At 40.8% G+C, this 24,224-nt stretch overlaps 1 protein-coding gene and 1 long non-coding RNA gene across 3 annotated transcripts; both read left to right on the plus strand.

The window, feature by feature from the left end:
* Positions 1-1,658: 1,658 nt before the first annotated feature.
* PKD2 (polycystin 2, transient receptor potential cation channel) lies at positions 1,659-15,591 on the plus strand. 2 transcript variants are annotated; one of them, XM_026041301.1, is made up of 15 exons: positions 1,659-3,326; positions 4,047-4,160; positions 6,161-6,294; positions 6,654-6,904; positions 7,121-7,345; positions 7,994-8,222; positions 8,779-8,949; positions 9,597-9,778; positions 10,138-10,258; positions 11,321-11,419; positions 12,304-12,425; positions 12,883-13,000; positions 13,250-13,413; positions 14,167-14,314; positions 15,174-15,591. In XM_026041301.1, exons 2-15 carry the CDS (start codon positions 4,067-4,069, stop codon positions 15,405-15,407), a joined length of 2,292 nt encoding a protein of 763 aa, XP_025897086.1. In that variant the 5' UTR covers positions 1,659-3,326; positions 4,047-4,066; the 3' UTR covers positions 15,408-15,591. The 2 variants fall into 2 exon arrangements, with proteins under 2 accessions (XP_025897086.1, XP_025897085.1); XM_026041300.1 differs by having other exon boundaries at positions 1,659-4,160.
* Positions 15,592-18,814: 3,223 nt separating this feature from the next.
* LOC112948949 lies at positions 18,815-23,369 on the plus strand. The gene is made up of 3 exons (XR_003249736.1): positions 18,815-19,553; positions 21,616-21,682; positions 22,932-23,369. It is a non-coding gene; the product is annotated as an uncharacterized LOC112948949 (long non-coding RNA).
* The last annotated feature ends 855 nt before the right edge of the window (positions 23,370-24,224 follow it).

A 24,224-nucleotide genomic window follows, 5' to 3' on the forward strand; every position in this document is an offset into this window, starting at 1 on the left:
GCCGGGCGGCCTGGGCCAAGCGGCTGGCGCGGCGCCTGCGAGGTGAGGGCACCGGGCGCCGGGCACCGGGCACCGGCCCTGCCCGCGCAGCGCGCTGGCCTCCTCCCGAGGGCTTGTGTGCAGAGCAGCGCTTGGAAACTTTCCCTTTGTAAAGTTATTATTGCCTTTGCTTTCTTCTCCACCCACCTCTTTGCCAGTTCTTCCGCCTGTCTGCTCTGTTGTCTCACCTCTGGCTGCCCCTGCGCTGTCCCCATGTCCCCCCCCACCTGTGGATAAGCATCTCCAGCTCACAGACCTGGTTGTTGCTCCCATCAGATGCGGTGGCACCCACCTACCCCCCGTTTTGCCTCCTGTGGCTGTTAGAGAGGTCTCTGTGCCCTTGTGCCCCTCCTAGGCCAAGCAGAGGAATCGGTGGTGGGGGGCTTCCCTGGGGAGAAGGTTATGGGGGCTTCCCTGGGTGTGAGCTTGTGGGGACTCACCTGACAAACAGCCTGGCTTCTTAAGGGAAGCATAAAATTCCAGCATCGAGACCTGAGAATTATGTAAGTAGAGTTTGTTTACAAAATAGGCTTTGTTATAAAATAACGGATTTTATGAAGTGATGCTAAGCGGCATTCTTGACTGTAAGCACAGGAGTGCCTTAAGCAAGGATTTGCAACTTGGACTATTACCTATCATTTATCATTTTGTTTCTCCTGCACAGTCAGAAGTCATTGGCTATAGTGATTTCTGTGGTTTGAGCTGTGTTGCTCTGAAAATAATACCCTCGTGATCACTGTAATAATTGACTTGGATGCAGGTCCAAGTCCAAATTGCGGCGATCATAGAATAGGCTTTGCGGTCTTTGCAGTAGATTTAATAGGGAGGCTGCTCAACGAAAGAGTAACTTTAAAGCAAGAGACTTGAATGTCCAGGAAAATATATCAGTGATAGTTGGGCCTTATGAGCCAACTGACATTGCTGTGGCCAGTTTTTAATGGTGTGTTTAGCTTAGTGTGTGCCTCACATAGATAAATGCTTACCTTGAAATGGAACAAAATAGATAGGAAACTTTCAGTTATTGTCACGTACCACGCTGCTTCTTGGGGTTTGAGATGCTCCGTGTACACTGCTAATGTTCTGCCTTTAGCTATAAAATCAAGAGACTTGGGTTTGTGTTCTTTGAATATTGCGACTAGATTTATTCATGTGCTTAGTGGCCAGGGTTTCTCATCTTTTTAATCTGTGTTTATTTTGTGTCAATTATATATATTATTGGAAGCTGAGTTTGGCGGTTCTTTTGGCATCTCGTGTGTCACAGCAAAGACCTTTGTTGCCTGCAAAGTGGCAAGCTTAGTACTTTATTTGTAGGTCTGACAGAGCTCTAAAAAACATGTCGTACTGCAGACTGAAAACAGGTGAGGTTTTAGCTGAGCTTTTTGTGGAATTGTTGGAACGAAACTGGTAGCAGCCATAGAAGATAAGAAGTAGAAGAAAGTTAGCATGGATTTATTAATGAAATGCCATTTGACTGGACAGAATTGAACACAAGAGGGAGTAGTCATTTGGAAACCAAATACGATCGTTTCCAGCAATGCCAACCAGTGTATTTTTTTTCTTGAAAGATTTTGTTAGCCACTGTTTTTTTTTCTCTCTCTTCTCAATATATTCTTTATGTAAGGGTATGAGCGAAGCATTAGTTCAGATAGGTTCAATAAATGAGTGTACAGATCCTTCAAAAGGATGATGAGTCTCCAGTTAATGTAAGACATGGGCTGAAAATGTTGAATCGAGGCTGGAAATGAAGTGTTTTTGTTGCTCTCAGTTAATGTCAACTTAAATCCAGTGCTGGGTACCACCACTGTTCTTAACGCATCTTAAACTATACTGTAATATGCTGGAAAAGGGTAAAATGAATATGTGCCTTCTAGAAATGTGGCCACTAATGAAAGCTTCAAGCTAGTGGTTGGCCAAGTGTGGAGTCCATTTAATGTGAAGATGATTGTGTGATTTCGAGTGCTTTATTACTCTCTTTTTCTTCCACACGTAACTTTCCATTCCTTGCTGGCTTGTAATAATGGTCGAATATGACTGAATTTGAGCTCGCAGGCTTTCTGCTCTCTGCATTTCTTTTTGGTGAGTAATGTGCTGACAGGCGGCCCGCGGCTCTCGTGCCAGCTCAGCTCCCTGGCCCTTCCAGCCTTTTCCCTGTGCCGCAATGTTTTCCTGCCGTTATTATGAGCGTTGCTAGTGCAACGGGCTGTATTCAAGGCTAGACTTGGGGAGGGCTTTGCTAGCGACTGGGTGAATGGGCTTCTTGTTGTGTTTCTGTCTTCTAGGATGACCTAATGATGAGAATTTGGCATCTTCTGTTGTAAAGCTGCAGTCTTTATCTCTGAGTTTTCAGGCTTAATCTTAAGAGAGGTTTTTCAGAGTTGTTCTTTCTTTTGGGGCAGGCATCACATATTAATGATAGAGGTTAGTGAAAAGTATAATTAACAGAAGAGAATGAACAGACAGATATTAATGCGAAGCCTGTTAGTGTTTGCTGTATTTATGCTGGAGAACTTTCCTTGGTGACTGTCCAGCTAGATCATATTTTGAACTAGGAGAGGAGCAAAAAAGCCTTATAAATACCTGGCACGTTAATCTTTGCTTGAATTTCAGCTTGCGGGTAGATGGAAACCTCGCTTATTCCTCCCTCTTCATTAATGAAGCTCTGCAGCAGGCAGCTTTGCCATCTTTCTTAGTCTTTGCAGCAATGGCTGGCACTGAAATTCCCCTTCAGTCTCAGCTCCGTAATCTGTTTTGACTATCCCGTGTTGCTTTTCCATTTGACTTCAGATTTCTGTGGTACGTTTGACGGATCCAAGATCTTTTTCCTAGGGATTTTGAGGTTACTTCATCTCCATCCACTGGCAATATGAAGGATGTTTTCAAGGGCTCACCATTTGAAATACTTGAAAAGGGAAAGGGTGGAAGCTTGACAGTGATTTACAAGAGCGAATTTATTTACATATGCACAGTTGTAAATACAGCTTATATACACATATACTATACACACACGTATACTGCACGCATGCCAATATTCCTGCCATCTTTCTAGCCCTGTAAACTAAGGTCATGTCTTATTTATTCTTGAATAGAGAAGCTGCTGGAAGGTAGCAGCTCTGGACTGAAATTCCGCAGCTGCTCCCAGCTTTTCTCTCTCCTGTATTCAACACAGGAAATGAGTGTGGTGGTTCCTGACTGCTTTCCATTCTCAGATTGCTGTTTCTTTCGGTCACTCCTTTTAACAGCCTCTTTTTCTTCACTGCTAACCTCTTGGGAAGGATAACCCAAGCTCAGTAAGTTTTCCTGCCGGAACTTCTTGAGACTACCAATGCCATGAAGCTGGTAACACCCTCAGATAGTTTAGTTAATACAGTTGCCCAGTTTGGCAGCTGCTTATTAAAAGGATTACCAGCATGTCCCTGATAATTCTTTGTGTGTGGGTAAAGAAATTGATGTAGCAGACCTCCCTAGCATCCCCATTGTCCCTTTTTTGGACACGTCCCTCCTCTCAGGGAGAGGAAGGTGATATTTGTTTGATTTTGTTTTCTGTGCTTGTTTTAAGCTTGTGTTTTACTGTCTTGTCCTTCCTTCAGGTAGAAAATTAATCCTTTCATAGGCATATTTTCAAACTCACTGCGTTGCATTTCTTGAAGGGTGACTATCAATGTGTGCCTTTGTGGATGTAATTTATTTGCCTGCCATCTGATTTTTAAATGACACCATTTTTGGCAAATACTCAACGAATTCTGCAAGAGTTCTGCTGAACTGTTACTAAATAAATATTATATACATGGGGTGACATGAGCCTCTTGGGACCTCTAAGGGAGACAAGCCAAAGAAATTGTTCTCAAAATAACTTAGATCAGTTCAAAATCTATAGAAGGTCCGACAGGAGACAGGACGTTGGGTTCAGAAGCAGCTGCCCAAGCAAGGCATCTCTTGATTAATTATGCAACTAGCATGTCTAGTATCAGACACTGTATTTCTATCATTATATCTGTTTTTCTTGCCAGGTCTGTGGGGCACCAGACTCATGGAAGAAAACAACACTAGCCGAGAGCGGTATCTGAGAAGTGTCCTGCGGGAGCTCGTCACATACCTGGTCTTTCTTGTGGTCTTATGTGTCCGTAAGTACCGTTCAGTGTTGATATTAAACTGTTCTGTACTACCTCTGTGCCATCTGGAATTCAGAATTAAGGTTATTTCAGTGGTGGAGGAGAAAAAATAATGCAGAGATGTGGAGGCAAATACTTGGAATTACTGTTCCAATCACTCTTGCTTGAGATTGGGAATATTACCCTCTCTGTGCCTTAGTACTTTTTGAATCTTTAAGTGGGATTGCAACATTATTTGGAGCCGTGATGCAATTTGATTTCACTATTTATAAGCTGCTGGGTTTTTTGATAATTTATAGTTAAAACAAGGCAATTTAGTGGGGATGTGTGTGTATATATATATATATATATATATATATATATGTATGTATGTATGCATATAACCATAAGAGAGCTCCACATAAAACTATATTGTTGATAAAATGCATGTTTTATTTAGTTATTAGAGAAAAACAACAACAGCAAAAAGCTTATTCATTAAATCAGCATAATTTTGGAAACCTGATGCCATGTTTTAAGCCCCCATTTTTAGCATGGACAATGCTTTTCTTTGACCGTGACATGTCAGTGACTTTAAAGCTGTCATTTGTGAGCAGTTGTGCCAGGACAAGTCCTTGTTTGTTTGTTTTCTGGATTGTTTTGTGAGAGTGAATCTTGTATTTAAGAAAAGCAAACCTACAAACAAAAACCCAACCTGTACTTGTAGACTGGCTGTGAGAGCAAGGCTGCCTCGATTGCCTTTTCTGGTTTGTCTATATGAAAGCAAAACAGAACAAACCCTTCATATAGTTGGCACAGCTACTCAATGTTGTATTGTGGGCATGCTTATATACGAGATATTTTACTTATTTCCTTCCTAAGTCATTTAAGATCCGCAGAGCAAGTTTATGGTTATAAGGTAGTTAAGGCTGCCTGGTATTCCCTCTCACCAGGACAGGTGAAACAGGGAAGGATTTCATTAAAATAGAAAGAAAATTCCAGGGTCTACCATTTACATGACATTTTTATGTAGTAGTTAGCTGAATATTTTGGTGTGGACTGGCAGATTAAATTATCATCACTGGAAAAGATTTGGCCACTATTTCTTGTAAAAAAAAAATATATATATATGGTAGCAGAGTGGAGAAGAAGTATTATATGTTAAATATCTGCAGACATTTCTCTCAAACTAGCCTCTTATCAAGTTCTGTCCTTTTAAATTTTACACTTAAGCAATATCTATGAGACACAGTGGTTTTTCATTTGGCACCACAAACGAGGGAGCTTTCCAGCACAGGCTAAACGCTACTGATGTTTCATCCACTCCTGTATTTTTGAAAGAGCATTTTTAGAGACAAGCCAGGTATTTCACAATCAAGTCGCACATTGCCTATGCCCCAGCAGAATCTTTTTACAGATAATTCTGCATCTCTGGTTGCTAAAGAAAGCTTTTTTTCGTTGCTCCCTGTAATAAACATTTTTATCCAAATGTCAGAAATGATGAAGAAGGTCTATTAGAAGCAGTGCCTGTCTCAGGTGAAGTTTATTTGTCCAACCACTGAGCTGTCTAGTGTCATTTGTGAGGCTCTGCGATGTCCTGTTTGGCCATCATTTTCTGCTCAAGTTGGGCATGATTTTTATCTTCCAGGCCGGCTCTGTACAGATGCCTTGGATGTCACAAGAGAGCTAAAATGGGTCTAGTTTCCCCTGTTTAGGCTGCTGCATCCCACCTTTGTGTTCCTTGAATTTCACTTTTCTAGAAGTAATAATAATATTGTAGAGGTATTAATAATAGCTAGGACTTGGGAAGGGAGAATTTGGCATTTTAAACTGATTGATCTGTTCCTTACTTTCCTTGCTAATTTTATATTGTAATCACTTCTTGAAGACAAATGCTGCTTACTGAGAATTTTGTTCTGTTTTAATGCTCAGACTTGGTGCAAAATTTATTCAAATACAGCGTTCAAAATAAGAAATAATTTTTTTTTGCCCCTCCATCTCCTGCCTCTTACCTTATCCCAAATCTTGTGCAGTGACTTACGGGACAGTGAGTTCCAGTATGTACTATTATACCAGGGTCATGTCGCAGCTCTTCCTGGAAACACCTGTATCAAAAATGGAGAAAACCGATTTCAAAACTTTGTCCACAATGGATGACTTCTGGAAGGTACTGTGTAAAGAAACTGCTATTTCACTGTTGTCAGATCTCCTGTCTGGATCTGTGAACTTAAATCTGCAATTTTTTTTTTGGTAATGTGGGTTTGTCCATAAAGGTCTCTGTGTGTATGGACAATATCGAAGCACTAGAGTAAAACTTGCCTTTCATAGGTCCAAGTTTAGGATCTAGATAATCCCAGTTGGGGCAGTGAAGGGCAAGGTTAATGAAGGTCTTGGCAGGACATAATTCTAAGGCAGATACTCTGCCTTAATAGCAGAAGAATTATCAATTGCACTTCTCGTGTTTCAGCAGAATTAGGATCTATGCAAACAGTGCTGGCAACACACAAACGATCTCTCCCTTTCCAGTTCACGGAAGGCCCTTTGCTGGATGGTCTTTACTGGGAGATGTGGTATAACAACAAAACCATGGCTGAAAACAAGAGCTTCATTTATTACGAGAACCTGCTCCTAGGGGTGCCTCGCATTCGGCAGCTGAAAGTGAGAAATGGTTCGTGCTCCATACCCGAGGACTTAAAGGATGAGATCCAAGACTGCTATGATGTCTACTCGGTAGCCAATGAAGACACTGCTCCTTTTGGGCTCCGAAACGGAACAGCGTACGTAATGCTCCTATAGATACATAGGCTGATGTGTATTTCCTGGCCAAGGATATAGGGATATATTGGATATATATGGATATATTGGGTATGTTTTCTTTCATAAAGACAGTTCTGTAATTGCCATGGGCTAAATGTTGATTCGGGGGTGGAGGCACGGTTAATTACGAGTAGAAAGCAGGAAGTCTAATTTGCTCTGTCTCACTGCTCAATTAGCTGGACATACACCAACGAGAAGGATTTGAACGGGAGCAGCCACTGGGGCTTGATTGCAACGTACAGTGGAGCTGGTTATTACCAGGACCTCTCAAGGACCAGGGAAGTGACGGCTGTGCAGATCGCCAGCCTGAAGAAGAACCTGTGGCTGGACAGGGGGACGAGAGCAGCTTTCATTGATTTCTCCGTATACAACGCGAACATCAACCTGTTTTGTGTGGTTAGGTACGTGCAAAACCATTGGCAGTGTTCAACAGCCCAGTCTTTATTTTGAGGGCACAGGCGTGTATGTTACTTAAAGGAGAACTTGTGTCAAAGTAGCTCAGTGCCTCGCACGTGATTCTTTCAAACTGTGTTTTAAATGTTCCTGGAAGTAGAACTGTGTCCTCTCTGATGTGGGTAGCACTTTTTGCTTTCTGTCTTCTCGCTGGCATGTTTCTGGTGGTGCTTTGTGGCAGGTTCCCTTGCCAAAGGGGTGAGACCCCACACCGTCGCTGCACTTGCCATCTGGAGGCAGTTGAGATCCTCCTGAAGCCCTGCAAGAGTTTGCAGGCGACTTCTCTAATGGATCACTAGGTAGAAATGTCATATCTTTCATTTAGCTAGCATACGAGAGATGGGGCTGCAGACAGAACTTTCTGTCTTTTGTTTTTCCACTGTGCTTGAAATGTTTTAGGTTTAGTCAAAAATCTGAGTGAGCAGTATGTGGGTTTGCACTCTCTGTTTTGCATAATGTCTAATTTGAATCATATCTGGGCTTTTTCCTGTCTCCAAAGTTAAAACAAGTATCTTAAGTGTATTCAATAGTGCATTTCAAGGACATTGCTTCAATGAAATGTTTTTTTTTGTTGTTGTTGTTTTTACTTTTAACAGGTTGTTAGTGGAGTTTCCAGCAACTGGAGGCCTTGTCACATCTTGGCAGTTTCAGCCAGTGAAGCTCATTCACTACATCTCCACTTTTGATTTTTTCCTGGCAGCCTGTGAAATTGCATTTTGTCTCTTTATTCTTTATTATATGGTGGAAGAGATCTTAGAAATTCACATTCATAAGCTGCACTACTTCAGGAGTCTCTGGAACTGTCTTGATATCCTGATCATTGTGGTAGGTAATGTTTATAATAAAGATAATATTGTGGATCTACGTGATAGGGCCATCACCTTCTTTGTCCTTTGCCATTACTTCTGGAAGGACACTTAAAGGCCGTTGAGCTGTTCTGTCTGAGTAAGGCAAGTCCAGTCTGTCCTTTTGAAAATTAAAAATGATCAATATTTGTTCAGTAGATGTTTTCCCAGTTAGTTTAAATATAGGCACAGTCTATATGGGGGATAAGCAACCCTCCCAACACATTTTATTTCTGTGTATGTGACATAAGCCATTGCAGCAGGCAATCATAAAAGAGCTGGCAGTTGGAGACAGGGGACAAAGTTCTGAATATACTTGCAAAGAACAACTAACATTTTATTTTATGTTGAAATACTGACTAGTTAATAGCAAGTTGGAGGAGTAGCGTCTCATAATTGTAGCATTCCAGCAGATGTCAGGACTGACATAGATCATATTTATATATTTATCTGCCATATACCTGGCTAAAACCAGTTGCTTCAAAACTGTACCTGTAAATCTCCCATCATGTTTGTATCTTTCTGCTTTTATGCAGCTCTCTGTAGTAGCTATAGGAATTAGCATCTATAGGACCTCAACTGTGGATACGCTCCTGAAGAAACTGCTGGAAGAGCAAAACTCGTTCCCAAATTTTGAACCTTTGGCATATTGGCAAATACAGTTCAACAATGTTGCTGCAGTCACTGTGTTTTTTGTGTGGATTAAGGTAACTCCAAGGCATATATCCTTACTGGCACATTAGAATGGAAGCATTTGAATTGTTTTGAATTGCCTGTATTTATTTCCATGAGTTTCTCACATTTCTTGTGAAATTGGTTATGGGAGGAAGTCAGAGCAGAGCACATGAAAAATGAGGTTATCATTTTGTCATTGGTTTGGATGGTCCTGGTTCCAGTCTGGAAAACACACTCAGCAGTAGTGCTTTGTCACTGCATATATGTGAAGAAATAGTTTAATTATTCTGGAGTTGCTCAGTCAGTGCTTCTTATTAGGTGCTGTGTTTGCCCAGCCTGATTTAACTGTGCCCCTTTGATGTAATGGTAACATGTGATGTACACATATAACATGTAATTTATATCATTTAAAATTCCTTTTACCTTTCAGATAGATAAACAGACTTTTTCTAGCATATGAGTAACTGCTATGTAAGAAAGCGAATGGAGGAGTACAAATGGAGACAATTTTCTTCCCATTTCAGGCCTCATTGGGTTTGGAAAGCGACATTTCTAAACCTAGACTGACTGACTTGTTGTTTCCAATGGAATTCAGAGTGATTCCTCATGTGCAAAGCTGTTGTAATAATTAGCTGTCTTCCTTGTTTTCCAAGTTGCCTTTTTTTTTTTCTTTTAACAGCTTTTCAAATTTGTGAACTTCAACAGAACGATGAGTCAGTTATCCACTACCATGTCTCGCTGTGTCAAAGATGTCATTGGCTTTGCAATTATGTTTTTTATTATTTTTCTAGCATATGCTCAGTTGGCTTATCTTGTCTTTGGCACTCAAATTGATGACTTCAGCACTTTCCAGGAGTGCATGTAAGTACAGTAATAAATGCAAAAAAATTCTCAGGGCATTGGTAAATGCATTTGGCTGCTTCATTGGAGACGAAACAAATCCTGTAACGACTTTCTAAACAGATAAGCTTCAGGGATCTCACTGTTGACATGGCTCAGTAGCTATAAATTCTGGAGAGGCTTCTTATGAATCGTTTGTTTAAGAACTGTCTCCAAAGGCAGGTTGAAAAGAGAATATAATCCCAGTGCCTGATCAGTATGACAATACTGCAGACCTCTCTGCTGCCCATCAACCAGACTGTTAAAACTAAAACAGACTGAAAACTGCACGGCTGCAAACGCATTGTTCTCAACTCCTGGATGTGTTTTGTTTTTTTAAGATTTACTCAGTTCCGCATCATTTTGGGAGACTTTAACTTCACAGAGGTTGAAGAAGCTAATCGAATTTTGGGACCAATTTATTTCACTACATTTGTGTTCTTTATGTTCTTCATTCTTTTGGTATGTACACCTTTGTGTGGGGTGGGACATTTGTTTTTAGTTAAATTGCCATTTTTGTCTCTCTTGTTTTTAGGGGATTTTTTTTTTTTTTTTTTTTTTTTTTGGTGGTTTAAGCTGGGGCTTATTTTGGTCGTGGTTATGTGTGCAGTTCTTGTGCATCCTCCATTAATACTGGTATTGAATTCATACTTCCATTTTTTTTTTCATATTTTCAAGTTTTAAACTTGCCCTGAAGCACTTAAAAATCCAGAGAAGTGGGAGCTAGTGATCAGGGAAGGGAAAGTAAAAGAAAAAAAATAGACTTGTGTGTGTGTGTATGGATGTTTCATTCTAATGGGCAGCAGGAGACTGCTAGTTAGATAGTAAAGGCACAGCACATCTGAAATGCAAACTACAGGTTGTGTCCTTATTAACCTGCGCAGATTGAAATGTTGGTGTGAGCTCCTTAAAACCCATCTGAGACCTAAGTGAAGCCAAACTAGGGAAGACAGGCACAAAGCAGTGTCCTCAGCATTTACTCGAGGGCAGCTGAAAGCAAAATGGATGCTAATAAAGTGACCACGCCAAGAAGCTGATTTTCATCTGTTTTCTTCATCTCTAGTCTGCGCCCCAAGCAGATCTGTAGGCAGATCTTGGGTATGTGCTGGTTACTACAGAACAAACAGTAAACTTGCATCCTCGGGTGTTTCTGCTGATAATCCAGGTGTGTTACTTGGATGAAGTCACACCTGGAAAACAGAAATAGTTGGGCCTCGCAGCTAGAACAGTTCGTTGCAGCTGCTGTGTGAACATGAACTCTCTTTGGGCTGTGAGCTCCCAGTTATGTTCGTGACTCGTAGTCTTGATGAAAAGATTTGGTACCGCAGGCCCTCATGTTTTCGATATCTCCCTTGTTTGGTGTTGCTGCTGATTACAAAGCCCACCATTTTCTGCTGGCCCTCTTAAGAAAATCATGTGCAGGTCTCTATATGAAGGTCATGGGAGTAGTGTGTATCAGGATTATGGAGAAAAATACATCTATCTTTTTTCTTTAAGTGAACTTCTTATTTGTCTTACGAACAGAACATGTTTTTGGCCATTATCAATGATACCTATTCCGAAGTCAAATCAGATATGGCACACCAGAAGGCAGAAATGGAACTGTCAGACCTTATAAGAAAGGTAAAAGTCATGTTTCCTTTGTCTCGTGTCTTGTTCCTCACATCTAAACTTCTGTATTCCATAAAATGCTCCATAAATGCTGCAAAATGAATCCATAAGATTCAGAGATGAACACCGATTAACAGTATGAGAAGTTTGCCTTGTGACTTGCCTTTTCATCAAAGGATCAGCCTGTTGAATACAAGACAGAATATTCTTGTCCAGGTTAATACTGAAATACCAGACTGATGAAACTGCAGCGACACTGAGTTTGGTGATGGAATTCACAGTTCTTATTTCCATCATACCTCACTCTGTGCAATAAGATGAATCAAGTCTTGCTCTGGGAACTTCCAAGGGCAGCTACCTGTAAGATTGTCTAATACAGTTAAGAATTTGACCCAAATCCCAGTTTAGGAACCAGACTTGCAGCTGCTGGCGTGGGTACAGTGCTGTACACATGCAGAAATATCTAAATGACCAGTAATTCAGTGTTTAGAACTTAAACTGTTTTAATAAACAGTCTTTAATTACAAGCAGTTCTTTAAAAAGTCATTTCTCAAGCAGAAATATCAGGGATATTCGAAAGGACCACAATAACATGTATGTATTGAATGCTGTCACTTGACTACTATCAGTAACTGCCAAAAGTGGCTTCCTAGGACAAACCATCCTTTTCCTGCTGATCCATAATGCAAATTGGCTAAATAAAAACCTTACCTTTAGCTACCATTTAAATACGGAAATAAACTGCAGGAGAAGGTGGTTTCTTGCACAACTTCTGGAACACACTGAATGGAAGTGTACACTAGTTGTTTTTTCTTTTATTCTAAAAAAAACCTTCAGTCATTAGAAGTAAAGTTAAAACTTCATGAAAACGTTAAGAGTTTCACTTCATCTTTCAGGGCTACAACAAAGCCATGATCAAACTTAAACTGAAGAAGACCACTGTTGATGACATTTCAGAAAGCCTCAGACAAGGTGGGGGGAAGTTAAATTTTGATGAACTCCGACAAGACCTGAAAGGGTAAGGGAGCTGCTGTTCCTCTTGGATAGTGCCTCCTCCAGAGGCTTGTGATGCAGAGGCTTTGGTTCAGTGTCTCTTGCCTCTGTGAAACAAAGCATTTGTTTTTCCTTTCTCTGATGGGAGGCTCATGAAAGCAGAGAGATGTTTATAGGCAAACGCTGTGTGAGTTGGAAGGAGCAGGGTGCAGTCCAGGGGAGAGCGATGCTGTTAAGGGGAAGGGGAAGGGAAGGGAAGGGAAGGGAAAGGAAGGAGGATAAAGTAGAGGTGAGGGCTGAGCTTTTTGTTGCAGTCAATGTTTTGAATTCACAGTGGTGAGAATTTCTAGGCTGACCTGGATTCAGTTGCCTGTTTTGCTTGAGGATGAAATGTATTCTGAATTGCTTTTCTAGTACTTGAAGTTTGTTCAGCAGCTGAAAAGCTGCCAGTAGTAAGGGATCTGTATTCACGGCCTTTTCAGAAAGGGTCACACTGATGCGGAGATTGAAGCCATCTTTACCAAATACGACCAGGATGGGGACCAGGAACTGACAGAGCACGAACATCAGCAGATGAGGGATGACCTGGAGAAAGAGAGGGTGAGCTCGCCACGAGGCGCGGTGTAGCGGCCACCCCATCGGCCTGTCTGTTCTCCATACTGGTTTGCTTGCTTCATTTCACACTTGCTGTCAGCCCTACCTGAGCAGAACTATTAAAAGGCAAAAGGAAGACAAGGATCCTCTTGTCTTCAAGAGCATGTATGGAGGACGGGCTGTCTTCATGCTGGTTCCCTCTGTGCGGATGAGTCTTTTATATCTTGCCTGTCTCTGGCTTTTGTCTTCACGAAGGAGGACCTCGAGCTGGATAGGAGCTCTCTGCCGCGTCCCCTGAGCAGCCGCAGCTTCCTCCGGAGCCTGGATGACTCGGAGGAGGACGAAGATGAAGACAGTGGGCACAGTTCTAGGAGGAGAGGCAGCAGCTCCAGCGGAGTTTCCTACGAAGAGTTTCAAGTGTAAGTTTTTCCTTGTTGGTGAGTGTGTTTGTATGGTGGGTCTTTCCGCTGTCCTTTTCTTTCAGATGTTTAGAAATCTCTCCTAAAACCCTGAATATTTGTCCAATTATTCCGAAAGGCGCAGGTAGCATTTTCAGGGTTCTTGGCTTGCTCTTTTTAACAGCTGTCAGATTATTATCTAAATTTCAAATGCGCAATGAAGGGCTCAATTAAAGAATCAGTGAGAAACCCAAAAAGCCTGCTGATTTTAAAACCTAGTCATGGAAATGACAGAGAAAATGATTGGGTTGCAGTAATGGCAGAAGACTCTTTTGCTTTTGTCATTAGAAAGACCTTGAGGTTACTGTAGATTCAGTGAGAACACTGCTTTTATTTGATTGGCATCGCTCGTGATTGGGTGTCTTGGCTAAAGCAGTAGATCTTTACCATGAAATACTTGAAATCTCCATAATTATATCAGCAGTAATAACTGAATGAAGAAGACTGGTAAGTAGGACCGATAACTTCTGGAGATACTCCCAAATCAGGGGAAACAGAATAGAACGTACCCTTTTTTTCCTTCTGCCTTTATCCCCGTGTTCTCTTCCAGTTCTTGCTTACCTTTTCCCTTCTTGGCCAGTAGAACTCATTTGGTCAAGTCAGATGCCGGAGTCAAAATCCCACCTCACCCTCCCGCCCTTTCTCAGCCTTAATGCACTAGAATGACGTTGACTTGGAAGCGTCCCAAACGGTGAAGCTTGTGCTTGTTCTCAGGCTCATGAGGCGGGTCGATCGCATGGAGCATTCCATCGGCAGCATCGTCTCCAAGATCGATGCCGTTATCGTAAAGCTTGAAGCGATGGAGAGAGCCAAACTGAAGAGGAGGGATGTGTTGGGGCGACTGTTGGATGGAGTGACGGAGGTAAGAAACCCATATGCTGTTGACTTGCTGCTTCCTGGGAAGGAGCTGCCAGGCTTGCTTATAGTTAGTGCTTCTCTTTGCTGCTGCTTGGATTGGAAGGACTGCGTGAAGATGGGATCAAGAGGAGGTGGGTGCTTTGGCTGCACAGCTTCTCCTTTGTGTAAATGACGAAGTGTGATCCGAGAGACATCACACGAGAGAGAGCTCGGCGCTGGGGGCTCTTCCCAGCTGATGCAGAGCTGCTTGCACGTGCACACAGTTAAGATCTTGCCTTTTCTGGAATTGCTTCCAGGGCTGCATGTGATAAGATATCACATGCTTCTATCACCAAAGATATCTGTCCTCTTTTACTTCCCTTCCCACATCTCTTTCCTGAGGATCCTTAGGGACGTAAGTGAGAGGAGTTATTACTACAGACAGTTGACCTTCTGATGGGGCAAGGACAGGAAGAACAGGGCAGGCAAGGGTGAAGAAGGTGACATGCCTTGGCAGGTTACCTAGGTTGAACTGGCAGCTGGTCTGTCACGGATAAGGTGTCTCTCATCCTTATTCCATAAGCAAACAACATTCCTGCTTGGTCTTTGAACTGGGGCTGTCTTCCTGGTGTGCAGTCTTCAGGACATCTTAGATAATCTTAGGATTCTAGTAGTGGATTTCAGTATTAGAAACTGTAATACAAAATGTGCCATTTTTGTAATACAAAAAACCATTTCCTTAGTGCAGTTACTGCACAGCTTGTGATTCTGCAGCAGTGTGCGGAGAAGTCTGAGAAATATTAGCGTTTTCCATACTTGTCCGGTATTTTGATTAGCTGGGAGTTGGAAACTGCCTTTCTAGCTTGCATCTCCTTGCTGCTTAGGATGAAAGACTGGGGCGAGACAACGAAATCCACAGGGAACAAATGGAGCGGCTCGTCCGGGAGGAGCTGGAGCGCTGGGAATCGGATGATACGGCCTCCCAAATGAGCCATCGGTTGGGAACGCCTCTCGGACTCAACGGGCAGCCTCGGTCGAGGAGCTCCCGGCCCTCCTCCTCCCAGTCAGATGGTGTTGATGGAGGCGGGGGAAATGGAGGGAATAACATCCATGCGTAAGATGAATTGTGTAGTTCGTGCTGTGTGTTGCAGGTCAGTATTAAGCCAGCAAATACGCTAGTTAACTGTTGCCCAGAGTGAGGTCATCGTCACCCTGATCTAACCATGAAAGGAAGAAGTCAGTGGTGGGTAAAAATCAGTATTTTCTTTGTCAGGAATTTCCAAAACTCCGTAAGCCATATGTCAGATGAACAATCTCACCTATGGCAACCTTAGCCTTGGAAATGAACATCAAGCATGGAAGGAGTGGATACCAGGGGTGTTCCACAATCTCTCTGCACAGAATTAGCTTTCTCTATATAGGTTTCAGGGAACAGTTTCTTTAGAGTACCAAACTATAGGCAGAATTTACAGGTCCTTAACCACATGCACTCCAGTGAAGGAATTTTCCAATGGAAGCATGAAACTCATGTTCAACCCTAAAATACCAGGGTGCACCTGATACTTTTTTAAAAAAGATAAAACCTATATATTGATGTGTGTGCACATGTGTGTGCATATATATATATTTTTATATATATATATATATATGTATTTTAATCTGAGCTTTTATATACTTCTTTTCAAATCTTTCTTGGTTTACCTAGGATCTTGATTTTAAATGCTCCGTTTCTGTAAACAGAAAGAGACTTTGCTTGTAAGCCTGTTAATCATGTTTTCTTTAATAGAGACCATACGCACTACATACTCTTTATTTCTAGTCTTTTAAAAATAATGTTCAAGAATAGCCTGTTTGCCCAGCTCATTTTATCTCTGTCAACTTTGTTGCGCTGTGCCTATTTTTTAATGCCACCTTTTCATGATCTAAGTATGCCTGGAAGTAATATTCCATACTTTATTAGATAAGTACAATAACTTAATGGAAAATACATTCCTTGAAAGCACGTGTGGTTGAAAAACACCCCCTTTCAGTTGGAAGGGAGAGGGACAGGGAAAAGTTGCTGGCAGTTGGACAAATCTAATGAAGTGTTTTCTGTCATATGCTCGTAATTTGTCTGTCATATTTAGCTTGTGTTTACTTCTAACAAATCTGCTTGTGACATTATTAGATATATTTCTACATAGGCTTTTTTTTTGCTGGGCTGCAACATTGATTTACTTCAGCAAGGTGTTCATAACATAACCACTGATACTTTGTTTAGGTATTTCATGTGCTGCGTTTTCTGAGACTGCAGAAGATCTTTTTTGTCTGGAAGGAGATGTAACCCTGAAAAAATGTAGAATTCCTATAGAAAGCATCAAGACGTGGTATTTATAGTTCTGCGTGGCAGCGTGGCTTGACAGTGGCACAGTGGTGTGGGGGAGAGGTTCTCAACTGTGTGTCTTTATTTTTTTTCTTGGAGGATAGCAGTCGAGTTACGTATTTGGGCTTGGTTTTAAGAAAAATCAAAAGCTACATAAGCAAACACACATTTAAGCTGTTGGTAGAAAATACAAAGAAAATTGCCCGTGTTAGTGTTGGCAGTAGTATTTTGCATTGGGGCTCTTAGTTCTGCACAGCAGTTGTTTCCAGAGGTTAAGATGTCTTATTCTTAGGATGGGATTACTTAGACAGCGTCGGGTATGGTCTTAGGACAGCGTTGCCTGGGCTTGGGGTGACTCAGGAGACTTTCCTTCTAATGAGAGCTCTTGAAATTGATGAAATTAAATAGATTTCATAATGCTTTTTCCTAGTTAACAAGAACCCACATTTTCAGACACCTTCTAAATGGCAGATGGAGCAGAAGAAAATGGGCTGTGGCGACTGGGCTCATAATAGGCTGTGGATCAAGAACAGCACCAAACAAGGAACCAAACCATGGTTCCTGGAAAGGTTTTTCCTCCCTATCTTCCTCCTTTTCTTTATCCTGCATTAGGATCAAATTCAAAGACACTAACAAAACAGCCCATTGCTACCCTAGAGCAGGCAGCAACCCAGTAGTTAGGCTGTTTGGGGGAAATGAGAGGCCCTCAGGCTAAGCTCTCTTCTGCCTTGGTACAATTTTTTGGACTTTAGGAGCCTCTTTGGGTAAAGCTTTGCTTTCTTAAGCTAGCAGTTCTGATTTAAATGTAGAAAATCACTAGGTGTATACCAGGCCCACTGCTGTGCCAGGAATGTAGTAAATAGAGTCTAAATGAATTTACAAAGTCTTGTCTTGGCTTTCATATCCCACATGTTGGTAACTACCATGGTTCACAGTTTAAACTTCGAGGCCTGTTAACAAATTATACTCGTGTAGCCCAGCAGATGTTGGGCTTAGAGGGTCAGCAGTAGCCTAGATGCCCAAGTAGTGTTTAAATAGTTAAGATCAGCAGATAACCCAGCCTGAGCTTTTTAGGATTCAGCTGAAATACTACTAAGAAACTGTGTTTTGTGCCTGTGGCTTTTCCAGCATGTGGCAAAACTGCTGCTGAGTTTTTGGGTGGAATTGGGAGAGCAAATGGTGCAGCAGTTATTTGATGGCGCTGTTTGCCTTGGAAAAAACCAAAATCAATCACTCTGTTTGAAAATGCATTTCCTTTAAAAGTGTATTTTTTGCCATGTAAACTGTATCACGACGCTCCTTTTTCTTTTGCAGTGCGTGTGTAGTAGGAAAGCCAAGCTGTTTGCTTGTAGAGCTGTGTGTGTTCGGGTGGATTTCTGTAACGTGTCGTTACTTGAGAACAAACTTCATCTTGAAGTGCTATCAGTTTTCATGGGGTACCCGTGTGTGCTGACAAATGGCAATTCGACAAATGTTTTTGAACATTTTCATTATGGTTTATTTTGCAGATTTTCTAAAACCATTTGTCGCTTGTTATTAAGGTAAGATTGTATAGGAAAGAATGTAAAGTCTTTGGTCTTCTTAGGAAGCTGTTTATTATGCAGGTCTTCTACAATGATCAAGAATTTATTGGTCTGTAAAACCGAGCACTTTACTTCTTAATAAACATTTTATGTAATGTATATACCAACCTTTTGCAATGCAGTTGAATTATTTAACATAAAATACTAAGAATCTCCCATTTGACTTAAGTGTGTACTCCCCATCTGAGTTTACCTTCTTCCAAAATCAAATAATAATGGAAAAAGGGAATGAGCAGAGAGGATGGGGCTGAGCTACTGCTTCCCTGTTCAAAGAGAAAAGGTCTATTGGGGCTCACTGTGTTTTCTCAGCCAGTGAATTAGGGAGAGGAGAAGAGTCTTCCCTAATTCACCTCGTTTTAGAAGTTTATTTTGTAGTGGGAAGTTTATTTTTTTCTTATTTAATACTGTGGGTATGTGAATGTTGTTGGCTTAAGATGTCTCAAGAAGCCCAGTTTGAGCTGGGCAATTTTAAGGAAAACGAGTGCCATGGAAATGAGTAACCTTATTCTGCCACAGTGCCCAGGCAGTCGTTTTGCATGTCTTGCATATTCTTTGCAAAAAAGTTAATTCTATGCAAAAAAAAAAAAAAATCTGCAAAATAATTGCGTCGTTTGAACAATGCTGGGAGGGAAGGTGGGTTTCCCTCCTATATGGAATGTTCAATACAAGCAAAAACTTCAGCAACTGGAGACAGAGGAATCCTTCTCTAACCGTAGATTCCCCAAGCTTTTCTCTAGGAGGAGATGTCCAAAAGCTCCTTTTAGCAGTGTTTAAACTCAAAATTAGGAGTTCCTGCCTTTTCTGCAGGTAAGCACACATTTAGGCTGTGGTGAAGTTGTCCAAAGGTGTTTTTAGAGCTGTGTCTGCCTTAATGCCATACTAATCCTTTCTCCTCTTTCTCCCCCAAATTAGTGTTTGGAATATTCGAACGAAAATAAAAAAAAACCCTCTGCTGATTGACAGTTACACCCGGAATACTGAGTTCACTGTTCCCAGAATTACACCTGAGATTACACCAATTAGGTTGAGAGCTAAGACTGAGACAAGCTTGGAGATCAAGGAAAAAGAAAACGCCCGGGAAATGTACAGACAAGTTTCGATACCATTAAATTAGCCACCAGAGGCCACTGCTGATGCAGGCTGGATTTAGGCATGTTTTCACAAACTCGAGCAGAGATAATTTGCCTAAAATTTCTGACACTTCTCCCCTTTTTGTTTCAGCTAAGGAGCAAGTCGCCAGCAAGAGCCTGATGATTGAAGTGTCGGGAAAAATATGACTGCCCCAAAGAAAGCAGGGAAGGAATCGTATACTTCTTTTGGTAAGAAATTGCTTTTTCTTCCCTTGTTCAGTGATGCTGGAGCTGTGCAATAAAGGCCATTCAGTTTCCTGAGAAGATGTTCTTGGTTTCAAGCCAATATGGCAAGGTATTTAACTAGGTAATTGGGTGTTTATCAGTTAATGCCCAGCAAACAGTGGCACTCTTTGGCACTTTTGAAATCTTTGCTTGAGGCAACACATTTCTTAAAACTTAATTTCTTTTTCCTAGTACCTAGCATTCTGCTTGAATCTTCCTCAAAAGTGTAGAAAAGAAGTTTTTTTTTTTAAAAAAAAAGCTAAATAAGTAAGAAAGGCATTTTATTAAAGATAAAATGTTGTCAAATGCTGTAATAACCACAGCATGCAACTAACAGTATTCATGGAAAAAAATAATTTATGAAACTCAAATATTATTCAATCTAGGAAGCTAATTAGTAACATATAGGTATTTTTTTACATTTTTTCCTTCTATGATAACAAAACTTAAAAAAAAAATCTTAATTGGGATTGGATTTCCTTCCTGTATTTATTTATTACTTGGACAACAGGGCCTTAGTCATTCAATTCACCTATAATGTGTCAAAGAGAAGTTGTTTTCCAAGCAGCGCTGGAGCAGCACTTGGAAGCAATGGCTGTATCTAGCCAGCTTAGTACCTGTTCTTCCTTGCCATGTAGAGGGGAAAAAAAAGAAAAACACATCAGATGTTTGCTAAGAACAGAAATCATGGAAGGAAAATAATAGTAATTGATCAAAAGGAGGGATAAACTGTAATTTTCTTATCAATAACAGAACTACAAGAATGTTCAGCAAGCTGGACATGAGAGGCTCACATCAAAGGTTATGGGAAAAAGACCCCACCTACCATTTCCTCCATTGGAAGGGATAATGGAGTTGAGGATAATTTTAGAAAAATCTCTATTGTTCAGGAATGATGTTATAAAATGATACATTAAATTCAGTGAGGTGTTCCTTGTAGGGAACTGTAATCTTGCTTTTTATGTTGAAATGAGTGGTTTGTAAAATTACTGTAACCATAGATTTTCTTCAAAGTAATAAGTTGAATTTAAAGTATTTTTTGAATAGTAGCAACCTTCCTATTGCACTTGACTATTAAGCGGTTTAAAGTTGGTTAGACAATGTATTTGAAAGCAAAAGCTTAAACCATATTGAATAATTGCACATAAAACCACTATGTCTCCTGGATTTGTGATAAAATCACTTATTGTTAAATGTAAGCAAACAGAAATGAGAATTTCCATGCACATAACCACATTTCCAGTGGAGTTAGTGATTTAATCAGAATGATTAAATTGGGTACATCACAGATTTTTAAGGCTAACTAGGACTGACAAAAACCTCAGAAAATCTCTGGTATCGGGCGGTTCTGTCAGGTTTAAGCCCGAGCGCTGCCCGTGTCTTAACACCATGAAACACTTGATCCTGGTACTGCAGCACTAAGATCTTGCCGACAGGACCAAATGTCGGCGCTAATTCCGCCCCTAAGCCAATTGTAGTGGAAAGCAGGGATCATATCAAGAGCAATTGGGAGCAGATTAACAACCGAGGCTTAATGAACTGTGTGCCGCTTCAGGAATGCCTGTGAAATCCCCCCGTAATGAGGGCGAGCAGCTCGGAAAGATTGTGAGAAAGAAGTCAGGACCATTAGCCTTGGGGCACTGTACGATCCCTGAGAGTTTAATCCTTGTCACAAGGTCAAGCTTTTACAAAGCAATTACTACGGATCTCCGTAATATCAACATTACAAAAACACCCAAATATACAAAGCCATTTAACTTAAAGGATTCCACTCTCGTTTCCTTTCTGCTTATAATCACTGTGTCTTTTTTAAGCTCTTGCTTTGGGACTTTAGTCACGTTTACATTGCAATACCTAGACAAACTTTTATCTCCTTGTCTGTGCCGAGTGATACAGTTGACCTTTGTGTGCCCCTCCACGGGAATGAGGAAAGAAAGAGTTCTTCTCTCTCCTCCACAAGTAGGCCTGGAATTTTCACTTGTATTTTGCATATGGAAAGCTTGACATTGGCAATCCCTGTTCACAGAACATTGTGCTGCCTTGGAAGTGATTGGCTTTAAGCAATTTTGGAGCCTTGCCTGCTTTTCATCAAGGTAGGTAGAATGCTGGATAAAAAGAGAAAAAGCCGCTGTGCCATAGTTGTCTACACTGCCATATGTTTCTCTGTTAAGCCTCTGGAATGGGAAAAAATAAAGATATAAATTACCAGGTGAATGCGCTCAATTTGATTATTAGAGGTCGTATTTCAAAGCAGAAGCACTTTCAGAGATATTTTTCCTCCAGAGTCTTGTGTATGCTGATAGCAGTTATTGTGTTCAGATGTTAGATTTCTAGACCTGTCATAAACCTTTATATCATAAAGGTCTTTAATGGTTTCATCATTTATATCATATCATATCTAGACCTTTATCATAATTGAGCTTTTGCAGATTAACTGCCTTGTCACGTCATTACCTTGGAATCTGCCTCCTCTTTCAAACTTGTTCCAAGATGATGATGTTATCACCTCATTTATGTTTTCCTCCTCTGTAAGCATAGAGTTTTCTAAATGAAGTACTGCTGAGAATTTGAAGTTTTCCCTTGCTCTAAGTGTCCCCATCACAACATTATTCCCATCCAGGTTTATTTTCCTTTTCATGATAAAATAAAAATAAGTGTTGCATTTCAATTGCAGACTTACATTTTAATTTATACTAACTTCACCGGTCGGTCAGGTAGCAAGTCCTCATAGCATGGACTAAGTAATTTAAGTTTTTCTTGGTCATGAAGAGTTAAAGAGAAGGCCATTCCTTTATTTTACATGGCTTTTATTTCATTGTTGCCAAGAATCTGAAGTCCTGTTGATAAAGGCTTCCCTTAGATCAGCAATTTCTGACAGGAATTAATATCAATCATTAACATATCCATGTGAATAGAGAAACCAATAAACAGGTCACAGTAGAATCGGTCTTGGACATCTCAGCGGGGATCCACATGAAGTGTCTCAATTTTATTTCAGAACATGTTCCTTAGAATTTAAATAGCAAGGTTGTATTGATCTGTCCCACATATGCAGAGATGCTCTTGAAGTTGTTGGCAGGTTCGGGAGGTCTGTCGCTCATAGGATTCATGTGGATCTTCCCTTGCAGCCAAAATCTCCAGACACCTAAAAAGAAAATCATTTTGAAAGCAATCTCGAGGAGTAAATTAGAAGGGATAAATATATTGCCTTGTTAATCTAGTTCATAACATAAAAGTCTCTCTGTTAAATATATAAGAGCTTTCTCTAAATTCAAAAGCTGAAACTGTCATGTTGAGAAACATGGTTTTCATTTTGCTTTTTCATTTTGTTCTGTATCCCAGCTGTTGAAAGCCTCAAATGGATATCACAAGAACTACTTCTACCTTACAAATCATGCTGCTGAACAGCAAAACATCTCATCTGAACCCAGAAAGTCCCATAAAGACTGACTATACGTATCTCAGATTCCAGGTTTGAATAGGAACAAGTTACAATGCTTTGAGTTCTTAGATATATCCATAACAAAATCTTTTAGTCATATGCTGCTGGCTGCGATGTCTTTATGCAGTAAATACAACGTAGAACAAATCATTTGCTTGAATATTTATGAAGATTTGTCACATGATTGCATTAAGAAATGGTCTCAAAAAATCATGTAAAACAAAGCAAAGATTCAGTATTTGTATATTTATTTTGTTAACTTGAAAGTCTGTCCATTTTGGTATACTGTAAAATCAGGATATTTCAAGAACTAATAAAATGCCTGAGCGATACAAAATTGTGATTTTATTTGGTTCTCATTTTTGGCGTTGAGAATATCTAGGTCTATAGCTTTGTAATTAAGGCAGCCATTTCCTGATGATAAGAACAAGAAATTTGTATTTTGGAAGACTTTGTTATTTTACCAAAATGTAAATAAAAAATGAACTGCAATTATGTGTAGTGGGAGATTCAGGTACACCGATATTCACATTCACTAGAAAGTGAAATAGCCAGGTTGGGATCCCAGTTGTACGAAAGGGAGGATACTTTTCCTAGTATCGCAGTTGAGGGCTTATTTCAGAGAAAAGGTTATTGATAGGTCCAGCTTTAGGAACATTAGTTCAAGCCTGGGCCTACAGCAACACGTAAATCTTTGCTATAACTTGAGCCCTGCGCCTGATGTCTTGTCCTTACAAGGCAAGAGACTGTAACTCTGCCGTGCATATAACTAGTAAAAAAGGCGAATTACAGAGTTAACAGAGGCTTTGCTGTGGTATCTGTGCCGTGCTGCAAGCCTCTAGCTATGTGTTTGTGTCGCAATGTTAGTTCAGCCCCTGCTTTTTAGCACTTGGGCAGAATGATGGGGCGCAGTAGTGACAAGGCTGCACGAAAAGGGATGGTGCCTCAATTAAAATTTTTTAATCTGTACTGAAACTCCTGTATCAACATAAAGTGCCCCGCTTCACTTTGTTGCTGGAGCACGGGAAATCGCCATGGCTTCCAGGCTGTTTTAGTGGTGGGAAAGGTGTTCGCGCCGCATTCCAGCAGCTCCGCGCACCTACATTGCTGCTTCTGTGTCGCTGCAGAAGAGGGTTAGGGCAGGCTGCGTGCAGCACGTTAGAATATGAATTAGCAAGTTTCCTCTGTCATGG

The sequence above is a fragment of the Nothoprocta perdicaria genome, unplaced genomic scaffold, assembly GCF_003342845.1.
Source record: "Nothoprocta perdicaria isolate Ctin4 unplaced genomic scaffold, notPer1 scaffold_281, whole genome shotgun sequence".
Classification (NCBI taxonomy): domain Eukaryota; kingdom Metazoa; phylum Chordata; class Aves; order Tinamiformes; family Tinamidae; genus Nothoprocta; species Nothoprocta perdicaria.